At 37.2% G+C, this 12,500-nt stretch overlaps 1 protein-coding gene across 3 annotated transcripts in view; it reads right to left on the bottom strand.

Moving 5' to 3' along the window:
* Window positions 1-8,226: 8,226 nt before the first annotated feature.
* The window catches only part of LOC135595235 (probable E3 ubiquitin-protein ligase HIP1), a 4,328-nt gene continuing 54 nt past the window's right edge, over window positions 8,227-12,500 (bottom strand). The window contains exons 1-7 of one of the 3 annotated variants that reach the window (XM_065085880.1): window positions 12,397-12,500; window positions 10,452-10,555; window positions 9,663-10,286; window positions 9,159-9,571; window positions 8,969-9,067; window positions 8,750-8,884; window positions 8,227-8,600 (exon numbers count right to left, since the gene is read on the bottom strand). The exon at window positions 12,397-12,500 is cut by the window's right edge and continues 54 nt beyond it. In XM_065085880.1, coding sequence (XP_064941952.1) covers window positions 8,454-8,600; window positions 8,750-8,884; window positions 8,969-9,067; window positions 9,159-9,571; window positions 9,663-10,286; window positions 10,452-10,506 — 1,473 coding nt within the window. In that variant the 5' untranslated portion in view covers window positions 10,507-10,555; window positions 12,397-12,500 and the 3' untranslated portion in view covers window positions 8,227-8,453. Of the gene's footprint in view, window positions 8,601-8,749; window positions 8,885-8,968; window positions 9,068-9,158; window positions 9,572-9,662; window positions 10,313-10,449; window positions 10,556-12,396 lie in introns of those variants that run through there. The other 2 variants (XM_065085883.1, XM_065085882.1) reach the window with 2 other exon arrangements.

The following is a 12,500-nucleotide window of genomic DNA, read 5'->3' as shown; positions in this document are numbered from 1 at the left end:
CCCACTATGGGCTGAACCTACTATGGGCTGTCAGCCCAACAACCTTCCCTTTCAACCCATAAGGGAGGTTGTCTCATGCTGACTAGTTGTCGGCATATCTCTTGTCTTTCTTTTGGTAAAGTCTTTGTCAATATGTCTGCTCCATTGTCATCTGTGTGAATTTTCTGAAGCTGTAATTGCTTCTCTTTAAGTATATTTCGAATCCAATGGTATATGATATTTATATGCTTTGACTTGGAATGAAAAGTTGGGTTCTTATAAAAATGAATGACACTCTGGCTATCACAATTCACTACATAGTTTTCCTGTTTCAGCCCCAATTCTTGTAAGAACTCTTTCATCCATAATATTTCTTTGCAAACCTCTGTAGCAACAATATATTTTGCCTCTGTGGTGGAGAGAGCAATACACTTTTGTAATCCAGATTGGCATGAGACAACTCCCCCTACAAAAGTAAGTACATAACTTGATGTAGACTTCCTCGTATCTATATCTCTTGCCATATTTGTATCCGTGTAACCTGTCAACACAGGTGGTCCACCTCCAAAGCTTAAACAAGCCTTAGAGCTCCCTCTAAGATATCTAACAATCCACTTCACTGTTGCCCAATGCTCTTTGTTTGGATTTACAAGAAATCTACTAGTAACACCCACTGCATATGCAATGTCCAACCTCGTACATACTATCGTGTACATTAAACTTCCAACTGTTGAAGTATAAGGAACTTTTTGTATTTTCTCCTTCTCCTTATCACTTGATGGACTCTATTCTGAGCATAACTTAAAGTGACATGCAAGAGGAGAACTAACTGGCTTTGCATTACTCATACTGAACCTTTCCAATACATTCTCGATGTATTTCTCCTGTGACAACCAAATCTTCTTGGTTTTTTTGTCACGGGAAATCTGCATTCCCAGTATTTGCTTTTGTTGGCCCCATATCCTTCATTGCAAAAGACTCACTCAGTTCCTTTTTCAACCTGTCAATTTTAGACATATCTTTCTCAAAAATAAGCATGTCATCAACATAAAGTAAGAGAATAATAAAATCTTTACCAAACCGTTTGATGTACACATAATGATCTGAAGTCATTCTTTTGTATCCATTTTCTATCATAAATGAATCAAACTTTCTATACCATTGTCTTGGAGCTTGCTTTAGCTCATACAAGCTCTTCCTCAATTTGTAGACAAAGTTCTCTTTACCTTTGACTTTGAAGTCTTTTGGTTACTCCATATAAATTTTCTCTTCTAAATCACCATGAAGGAAAGTTATCTTCACATCTAACTGCTCAACCTCCAAGTCCTAGCTAGCAGCAATACTAAGAGCAACATGAATAGAAGATATTTTAACAACAGGAGAAAAAATCTCTTCAAAGTTAATACATTTTCTTTTACTAAAGCCTTTCATAACTAATCTAGCTTTGTACTTTGGTTGAGAACAATATTCTTGAGTCTTCAACCTGAAAACTCACTTGTTCCTCAAGACCTTCATTTCCTTTGGTAGTTATACTAAATCATAAGTGTGGTTCTTTTAAAGAGCATCCATCTCTTCCTACATAGCAACTAACCACTTCTTTTTTTACTCACTTTCAATTGCTTCCTGGAAACTCTTTGGTTCACCTGTATCAATAAACATCACATACTCATCTGTAGAGTATCTTCTGGAATGTTGACGTTATCTAGAAGATCTTCTCAACTGAGGTTCTATAGGAAGTTGCTCTCCAACTTCTTCTTGCTCAACATGTCCTACAGGTAGATCAACATCAGGCTCTACACCATCTTCCTACACATCTCCCCCATCACCTTGATATATTGGAGGAGTAACTGGGTCACAATCTACTCATCCTTTTACAGAAGTCTTGGCTGGTGCCTTCTTATTCAAATCCTCAAAGGTTTGATCCTCAAAGAAGATCACATCTCTACTTCTAAACACCTTCTGCTTTTTTGGATCTCAAAGCCTGTAACCAAAATGATCATGTGAGTAGCCAAGAAAAATATATTCTTTTGTCTTACCATCTAGCTTGGACCTCTCATTGTATGGAACATGTGCAAATGCACAACAACCAAACACTCTCAAATGCATATAGGAAACATCTTTCTCTAACCATACATGCTCTATAATATCACCATCTAGGGCTGTATATTGTGACAAGTTGATCACATCAACTGCAGTCCTCAAAGTCTCATCTCAAAACTTTTTGGGTAGCTTAGCTTGTGAAAGCATACATTTGATCTTTTCTATTATGGTACGGTTCATCCTCTCTGTAATAGCATTATGCTGAGGTGTACCAAGAACTGTCATCTCATTGTTGGATGCCATGTGACCTATAATAATCATTAAATAATCTTGTGTACTCACCACCATTATCCGATCTTATACATTTCAATTATCTTTCTATCTCTCTTTCAACTCTAGCATGAAACTCTTTGAAGACATTAATAATTTGATATTTGGTCTTCAAAGCATGTGCTCAAACTTTTCTGAAAAAATCATCTATAAAAGTGACAAAATAAAGTGCACCACTAATACTAGGAACATTAACAGATCCACTAGAAGTTTTTGTCCTCAAATGACCACATATATATATGTATAAACATGGTCTAAGGCATGCATTTTTCTAGATAAAGTAGGACTAGTAAATGAAATTCTATGTTGTTTACCAGCCAAACAATCAATACAAGGGTTCAGATGTATACTTATGAGGTCTGACAATACCTCTATCTTAGAAAGAGCTTGCAACCCCTTCTCGCTCATGTATCTCAATCGCCTATGCCACAACTCCATGCTGAAGTCTCTGTAGCATTTAACGGCTCACCATAAGCTTTGACCTGTAACTTGTACAAGGTGTGACATTTCTTTCCACTAGCTATAACAAGAGAACCCTTACTGAGTTTACATTGCCCTCTGTGAAATTTGCTATCATAGTCTTCATCATCTAGACTTCCAACTGAAATTAAATTCAGCCTTAAGTCAACTACATGTCTCACATCTTTAAATACCAACTTGTAGCTAAGGTTGATCTTTATGTGAATGTCACCCATGCCAATGATGTCTGTCATGCTTTAGTTGCCTATCTTGACAACACCAAAATTTCCAGACCTATAGGTAGCAAGAAACTCCCTCCATGGTATAGTATGATAAGAAGCATCTGTGTTAATCACCCATTCAAGATCCTAATACACACAAGAAAAAATATCATCAGAAAGAGATAAAATCATATAATCACCACCCTATACTATAGCTGTGATATTATCTTTTGACTCTGTAGACTCAACTTCTTTTCCCTTTTTCTTGCTCTTCTTATGTTGCTTACATTGGTTCTTGTAATGTCCTTTCTCACCACAGTTATAGCAAACAATATCGTTTCTTGATCTTGACTTGCTTCTACCTATGCGTGAACTGTTTTTAGATTTTAACCTTTCTCTGTTTTCTGAGATAAGTACTTGTGAATCATTCTAAGATATTGCTGAATTCTTTCTTCTCAACTCTTGATTCAATAAACTACTTGTTACTTGACTCATGGTGACAACACCATATGATGCAGAATTACTAAGGGAAACCACTAGTGTCTCCCAACTTTATGGCAATGAACTAAGAAGTAACAACACTTGCAACTCATCATCAAGAGACATTTTCATAGAGGATAACTGGTTAGTGATACTCTGCATTTCATTCAAATGCTCAATAATAGAAGTACCCTATCAAGTTTACAAGTTTTCTGATCAAGAAAGCTTTGTTGCCAGCAGTTTTTCTTTCATAGAGACTTTTCAACTTTTTCCAAAGAGAATATGCAGAACTTTCAGTAGAAACATAGTGAAAGACACTATCATCAAGCCACTATCGAATGAACCCTACTATTTTTTGATCTAACATTTTCTACTTATTATCTGTCATAGTTGCTAGCTTTGTACTATCTTCCTGCAAAGGTCCATACAAATCTTTACAATACAAAAGATCTTCCATTCTTGGTTTCATATCATCCAATTGTTTCCATTTAAACTAATCATATGAGAAACACTACCGACCTCCATGTTCAAACACAAATAATTAAATCACCAAAACTCTGCTCTGATACTAGTTGATGGGATATAAAGAAGAACTAACTTTTTTATATGAACAAATATTAACAAGCCATAACACGTAGCGGAATTAAATGGAATCACAATCAAATAGAATATCAAGATTTACATGGAAAATCCCTCCAATGTGAAGGGTAACAATCACGGGGCAAACTAGAGATAATCCACTATAAGAATAATGAATATACAAATCTCAATTTCTTGCCCAAAACCCTAGCAACAATCACAAGAGAATAACTAGGATACAAGGATTATATCACTGTGCACAATATCCAAATTCTCCCTCAAATAATCACAGCAAGAATCTATTATAGATATGATCTAACATGAGATGAGAACATTACCTAGATGATTGAGAATAGTCTCTCTATGTTGTGCTTGTCTTCTTTCCTTTCATTCTCTTATTTTTCTGTCCCTTTTCGAATCAAGTTGCTGGTGCAATTTTTCTCTTTGTTGCTGTAGTTTTTCTCCTCACCAAATCGTAGCCACCACCCACCTCTAATTTGGATTTAGGGTTTAGTAAAAAGGAGGTGGGTTGTGGGCTGCTAAAGCCCACTATAAGCTGAACCCATTATGGGTTGTCAGCCCAACAATTTTCTCTCTTCCTTGTCGCGTCTTGGAACACTAGATTGATTGATAGCCCAATTGCTCATCGAAGGTTTAATTTTTTTTTCTTTGATTGAATTTTTAGTTTACTTTTGTGGCTATACATCTATGTGATTAGGATACAAATTTTTTCTTTCTAGGTAAAAAGGAGCATGCTGTCGTTTGAAGATGCAAACTTTCTTGATGTGCCGAGATTTTCAGCCCAATTCCTATTTGGTACGTTGCTTTCGTCCTTGTAGGAGAAGGATACTTGTCTACTTCAAGACATTGTTGTTGTCAAAGTTAATTATCATACCAAGTGAAGGGTAAATTGTTAAATGTGTAAGGCAGATTTGTATAGTCACCAAATACATGGAAGAGAAACTAAAAGCAAAACAGAAGAAGGAGAAATTAACCGAGGGCAACTAATATCAGCTCTAGATGTAGTTTTTTTGCCATGAGCGGGGTTATGGTTTTATATTATTGCTAGTACACAATTTTATTCCCTCATTTTTTTCTATAAAAACAAATATTCTCATTGCCATACATGAAGTTTTATAATTTGGTGTGTATGTCACGATTCATTATCTTTAGCTGATTTCCTGTTGTTCCATGTTTCATATAAGAAAAGAGAAACAAGGAAAAGAGAGGAGGATTCTTCAGATGTTCCAACTGAGAAGTCTAGATGCTATGATAAAAACGATCCGGAAAAAGAGTCAATCAACATGTAACGCCAGTCAACCCTTTGGAACTGCAGCAGAACCCCAAATCATTTATTCAAGGGAGATTGAAATATGACAACCAAATTGATATTGATAGGTTCTCATTCTGCTGATATTTCAGATAATTTAAATGGACATAATATCAGTGCTGCTGCTGCTGCTGATGACAAATGTCAAATAGAATCAGAGTTCAATAGCCCAGATCAACCAGAGAATGAGAAATTAGGGAGTGCCATCTTATTTAGAAGATAATAAATTAGTGAGTGCATCTATTCGATAAATTGATGAAGATGATCATTACAGTAGCTGAAAGATGGGAAATTTAACTTGCGTTTTCAAAGATCTCCCTGTCAACCGTGAAATCTGTGGCAGCCGAATTGTGCCAGTAAAAACTGCTTTGATACATCCAGAATTAAGAAAACGTTGATCTAAAATTGACGAGCTCCACAGCATTAGTTATGCAAGGATCCGACAAAGATTCTTCCCGACTGCATGTATTCTGTCTCGAGCATGCTGCAGAGATAGGAAAACATACTTCAACCGATAGGTGATTTCTTGACTTAGAATAAACGTAATAAGCTGTCAAAGCAGAAAATTGTATTGCCATAGAAAATTATATCATATGTATTTTCTGTTCCATGCCACCCTGTGCATGGTTTTTGGTTACTCCTTAACTTGTTTTTTGATTGCATAACTTGGTAAAATGGTTGGTGTTGATCTGATTGGACATACCATGATCGACTAAACTGCAATCACGTTTGATATCTATCAGTGACATATTTCTTTTGGGTGTAACCCATCTTTTACAAGAGATAGAGCTTCATTTTTTTAATCACGAATGTGATTCTTGACAGGATCTACTGTGGTTGTGATTAACAATGTAACATACACCCACTTGATTTTCTATGTTTTCTTTATTTTTTAGTTTTTGTATGGTATTAATGGAAGTTGATAGAATGTAATGGCCTAAGCAATGTGCAAAGACAAATTCCGATTCATCTCATTGTCTTATTTGAGCAGGTCTTGGCTTACGTATCTCAATGTCCAAGTGACATTGGTGAGATTTGTTTGTACGATTGGGTTGCTTATAACTTTAAGGCATATTATTTGTCGTCCATGCAAAAACTTCAAAGAAGATTTTAGAGTTGGCCTTATAATTACTTGTATCATTTTGCAAAGAAGATTCATGTCTGTGATGGTGAATGACCTAACTCGTGACATATATCTTTTATTCAGGTGGATAATAGAGGGGATGAGAGAGAGAGAGGGAGAGGAGCCTTGTCCACTTTTCTCATGTGGATAATATGTTGCCCTTGTCATGGAAAGGGAGAAGAAGTCTACAAGTATGAGATGAAGGGAGTCACTAAAATGTCAGTTAAAGTTTGGAATATCGATGCTAGAGCTCTCTCGAGAACAAAATGTCAACGGCCAGAGTCAAATTAATTGAAAGGATTAATTATATTAATGACGACTGGAATCTATTTACAATATTTTTTTATTAAATTTAGTTCTTAGGCCTTTAACGAGGCTATCCTAAGTATCATCACAAGATTTTTCTTTTTGTAATCCACGTTGCCAAGATTTGAATTATGGGATTAGTCTTTTTGCCCACAAGGATGAGGTTATGCACTTACCCTCTGTAAAATGGAGGCCTTCCCCTTTTTTTTTTTTTTTGGCACTTTAACAAATATCTTTAGGTATAATTAATTGGTATATCTATTTATAATTTGTTAAACTAGATAGGTAGCATTAGGTGTGATTTATTTTTTCTTAATCAGTAATTTTATCCATAATTTAGTTAGTTAATTATTAGACAAAGATTCATGTAGCCAAACCTCAAATAGTTGAAATGTATAGTATGTTGTTATTTTTGTTATTATTCCTATTAATGGTAAAAAATATATCCGAATCCTATGATTAGATTCTTAAGTTTAGAAGGATATGGTACATGAAAATTTTAAAGAGGCATTAAGTGGTCATAATTTTTAAGAAAAATTAGTCTCTGAAGATCAGGAAGAAGCTATATTATAATCGACTGCAATATTATTTCCATGAACACTTTTCAATGAGTTGTGTTTGAAACGATCAGTTGACTCAACGTTGCACCTTCTGAGCAATAGGATTGCAGTCGTGCGAGTTCCTATAGCACATTGTACTAATCTAGTCGATCACATTTGTACATTATTTGACTGCTCATACTGAAATTTTGGTAAATTCCTTATGAATCAGATCAAGTTGTTACTCAAAGCTCTGATGATTCATAAAGGATATAATATATATGGATATATATATATTCTCAGATTTGTTTAACTAAGGGTCATATCTCTATCTATTTATTTATGATGATCAAATACATCAAAAAGTATCCCAAATTGTGTTTTCAATGATGATCCGGGGGTATAATGTGTGGGAGTAGGGAGGGGGGGGGAGAGAGAGAGAGAGAGGGAGCGAGAGTGTCGGAGGGGGCGAAGTGAGAATGGGGAAAGGGAGCGTAAGAGGGGATAGCAGGAGTGGAAGGGGGAGGAGGAGGTTAACTATCCTCCACACCTTCCGCCACTCCCACATCACTCCCTCCTCCCCCCTCTCCCTCCCCTCCACCCCATCTCATTTCACCCCATCCCGTCGTCCGCCTCCATCCCCTCCCACCCTCCCACTTCACCCCCTCACCTTCCCCCTCCATCCCCTCCCTCCCCCACTCCCCTCTCCGCAACCTCTCCCCCATTCGTTTTTTTCAGAAAAAAGAATAAAAAAAATTATCAACTCAATCTAGCGAGTATTTTCTTATTACATTTTCCCCTATTCTGTTTGTTCCACCACCACCACCTTCTCCCCTAAGATTGAACACATCGAATTATACACATATATTCCATATGTAATTATGTATACAGAGACACATATTCACACACAGTGGTCTCTGTGGGGACTAAATATGGTATCATTAGTGGCTTAATTTTTTAAACCCAAATATACAGAGACACAAACTCAGCTAATCCTTGAAGAACAATCAATGTAGGATTTGGAAGAATAAAATAACATCACTAAGTAAAGCTTGTTAATAAAGAAATCATTGCTCCTTCCAAGTGTTACCAGAGGCAGAATCCTTGCAAATTGGACAAACATTCTTCATTTGCAACCACTGGGAGATGCAGCCAACGTGGAAATCATGCCCACAGTTCAGTGTTCCCAGTTTCTCCTTGTCTTTGTACTCTTCCTGTAAACGCAAGTCGTGCACTTAGAACTTAAAATATCAAGTTAGCAAAATTTGTTTTTACGGATTAATCAGATTTTACAGTGGTGTTTTCCAAGAATTTATTAGCAGGAGCACCCAAGTCAAACGTTTGTTACGGATATGGTCTTTACCAGGCATATTGCACACTGTCCCTCCTCCTGGATTTGATTAGAATGGTAAACCATCTCCACCATGCTTCTTAAAATGGTCTCTTCCGACAAGCCTGTGCTGACATTCCCTATCCTTTCTTCCAAAGCAAGCAATTCCTGCAGAAAATAACCAGATATCATGAAGAGAACATTAAGGGTTGATGACGAAACATTGGAAAAAACAAAGCAACTTTAAGTTACCTCATAGCTCATGTTGTCAATATCCAGTCTCATGTCCCTGTGCTGATCAAGTAAACTCACCGAGTCATAGAAGGCTGACCAATCAGTCATCAAAATACCCTGCAAGCATGTTGCATCGAACATTAGAATGATGCGCAAACAAATTGGAGCCAGTGGAGTAATGCCTTCTTCCGTTAAAAAGAAAATCAACCTCAGGTGCCAATCTATTATATGCAGTATGTTGACTGAATATTAAATGAGATCTCCGATGTGCATGTCTTGCACTGTGTCTTTCCCCATGGCCAGTGTGCCCTATGATAGACAGTGGCCTCATATATCTTGAAGGTGCAGCTGCGTCCATGCCCATCGGGACTTCGATATCAGATGCAATTGACATCCCGGTGCCTGAATAGCTTGAGATGGTGCTATAAGGGACGACCATGCGGTTGTGACCACTTTGAGCTGGCACCATTCCTTGGATGGAAGGGTGTTGAAGAGCTGGCAGAGGAACACTTCTGTTTATATTATGATTGGGATGAGAAAGATACGCATTATTACTGGCAGTGGTACCGCAGTTAGCATTGGCTCTTGCAGTGGGTCGGCTCACCTCATGATTAAAAGCACCTGCAATTTCCAGGAATAAAAAGGATGGAACATGAAGCGCACACAACCCAAGTACAAAGCTACTGTAGCCAAATTTCTTATTGTGACAAACCTGGAGTTGGAAGCTGCCCTTGGGGAACCATGGGTGCAGAAAGTTGGTTCCATTGCTGTGCCATTCTTGGATCAGAAGTATTACAGGATGAATAAAATGGGTAAGCCATAAATCTTGAGTCATAGAACCAAGCTGGGTTTAACTGAAAGTCTTCAGTTTGCCGGCTTCTTACATTCCTCTGCAGTCTTTCCCCAGTGATATTATTGTCATTTCTGTAGCCGGCTGGCATGTTTAGGGTGTCCAAAGGCCAGCATTCAGGACTTGGAGAAACCCTTGGTTCTAAACTAGTAGGGTAAGAGGGACAGTTGGAAGAACTTCCAGCTTGATAGTGTCCGGTAGTATTAGCTCTGTCAGCAATTACAGGCATAACTGGGCTTTTTCTTTTGAATGCAATCCTTCTATAGTCCATCTGAGGATAAATTGTGTTGTATCCATCGCCTCTTATAGGTTGTTCATAACAAGAAGGTTCATTTAGGGCTTGGTTTGGTGGAAAGTTTCCAAAACTTTCATGACACTCAGGATCTATGTGAGAACTATTTGATGTTCCAGGAATGGCAGCAGAAGAAATTGGAAATCCTGAACTGGAACTGGATGATGGATGGTCACCAGCTCTTGTTGGATTGTCTGCAAAAGCCATGGGGCTAATCAGACTGGTGCAGCATCATCAATGTATGAAACAATAAAAAATCACTTGACTCAAAAATCAAATACAAAATTTTAAGTTTCTAGTTCAATAACTGTAATATACACCATTCCATGGAAATAAAAGCACAAAATTTGTACAAACACCTGAGCTTAATTGAGGGTCATGTTGTGGATGATTCCAGATTCCATTATGATCCATCTCAGCATCTAGGATCTTCGTTGTGCCACTGCAGATGATGTGTGATTTCCTATGTCATATGAAGGTTAGTAAAGCATTATCTGTAAACACAGAGAGAACGAAATGTGCACACACATACACAAAATAAAACACCTTAACTAATTAGAACAACAGTTCTTAGTGCTAACAAAGATAAACATGGACAATATTCATGTATTAGAAATCAGTACTACATATCACTAAGGTGATCGTTGGACAGTGATTTAAAGATCTGAAACATTTCTCTGCAAATTCAACAGTCTATGCAATTTATCATCCAAAGATTGTATGTGAAAAAACATAGTTAAGGCATGACCTTGGAGACCCAAAATTAACAAAAAAACTCCTTAAAGGAGAGTAATGGTTCTGTTAAAATCTCAGTTCCCATGTAACAAGCAAATGACAACTCCATCTACCACCTGAGGTTCAAATTGTAGGATTGCCCAAAACCCAGATATTCATTAGCATAAATATCATCGAAATTTCCAGTAACAGATTCTCCCCCATCACTAGAGGTGGGTATTTAGTGCCTGCAGCAATTTTTCACAGCACAAGAAGCCTCCTATGTACAATATACCAGTCAAGAAAAAAAGAATTGGACCACACAATCTCTAGAAATCAACATAGTTGGCTGAATTTTAAGAATAGTATTTATAAGAGAACAGTAATGCAAGAAAATGGAACACAAAGTTTGAGTAAATACAATCATGATGCCAAAGACAATGATTTCAGAATTTCTGATCTTACTTCCGAAGAAGTTTAACAGAAAAAAATACCCCACAAGGAAGAGTCATCCAAGGAACTGTCATATGGAAAGAAACATATCCTACATATTGCTCACAATCACCTCAGACTTCACGAAAACTAAGAACAACAAAACAATCAGGTTCGCCATACTGACACCATATATAAACTTTAAGCCTTTTCCCCTGTTTACTTTTATGTAAGAGAAAAGTAAAATACTCATTAAGTGGAGGATATCAACCATATACACATAGCGAATCACAAAATATATTTTGCAAATGACTTGGTGAAATTACTTTGACACGCAAACATGTGTCTTGCTCCAACAAAGAATGACGTTTAGAAAATAACATAAGCTACCTAATTTATGGATCAAAACGGTAAATGCTCAATAGTCCAAAACACAAGACACAAGATGCAGCAAGGGATATCTGAGAAAAAATGAACAAGCAATATCTTGCATCAATTTCATTAAATTAAACTGGGAAAGCTATTAATTACATGAGAAATTCTATATATTTATGTTGGTATAGCTTTCCAATCTCACAAGAATAACCCATTTGATCATATAGTACGGATATCAAAAAGATGGACTAGCGTTCTAAAGTAATCTCACTTACAAAAACAAAACAATTTGAGGGATATATCGATAATGAGAGCTACAGCCATTTAAAAGATCCACATGGATCAAAAACCATAAAGGGGTAACAAGGAATCAACTTCATATAAACTGATCTACAGCTAAGGTTATGAGGCGATCGAGTTGAAAATATTCCAACTGCTTTGAACCTAGTGTTGTTTTTAAGGGCAAGCCTTGATTTCCTTTTCTTTCTAGATGGGGATCTCGAGTACATCCGCGATACAAGCGGCGCGAACTGAATCGTTGTTAGCAGAAGATTCGCTCGGCCAATCAATAACATAAACAATCAATAATCCAAGAACTGAACGGTTTTCCATCAAACATTGACAGCTGGAGAAGATTTGGTACAAGTCAAAAACGTTCATTTTCCAAGAAATTGAAACCCAAGGGGTGGACCCTGAGTGATCATTGCATAACAGAACAAACAGGCAGTGGAAATATGTGAATTGATGATCGGATCGAGGGTGAAGGAAAGCAACGGAGGATACCTCGACGAACTCCCGCTGCGATTTAGGTCTCGAGGGAGGAGACGGATTGGCGGCCACGGAAGCCAAAGAACGCAGACACGAAACCGCTATAATGTTCGCTTCTT

The sequence above is a fragment of the Musa acuminata genome, chromosome BXJ1-10, assembly GCF_036884655.1.
Source record: "Musa acuminata AAA Group cultivar baxijiao chromosome BXJ1-10, Cavendish_Baxijiao_AAA, whole genome shotgun sequence".
NCBI classification, from domain to species: domain Eukaryota; kingdom Viridiplantae; phylum Streptophyta; class Magnoliopsida; order Zingiberales; family Musaceae; genus Musa; species Musa acuminata.
This window is presented reverse-complemented; position numbering and strand designations above follow the sequence as displayed.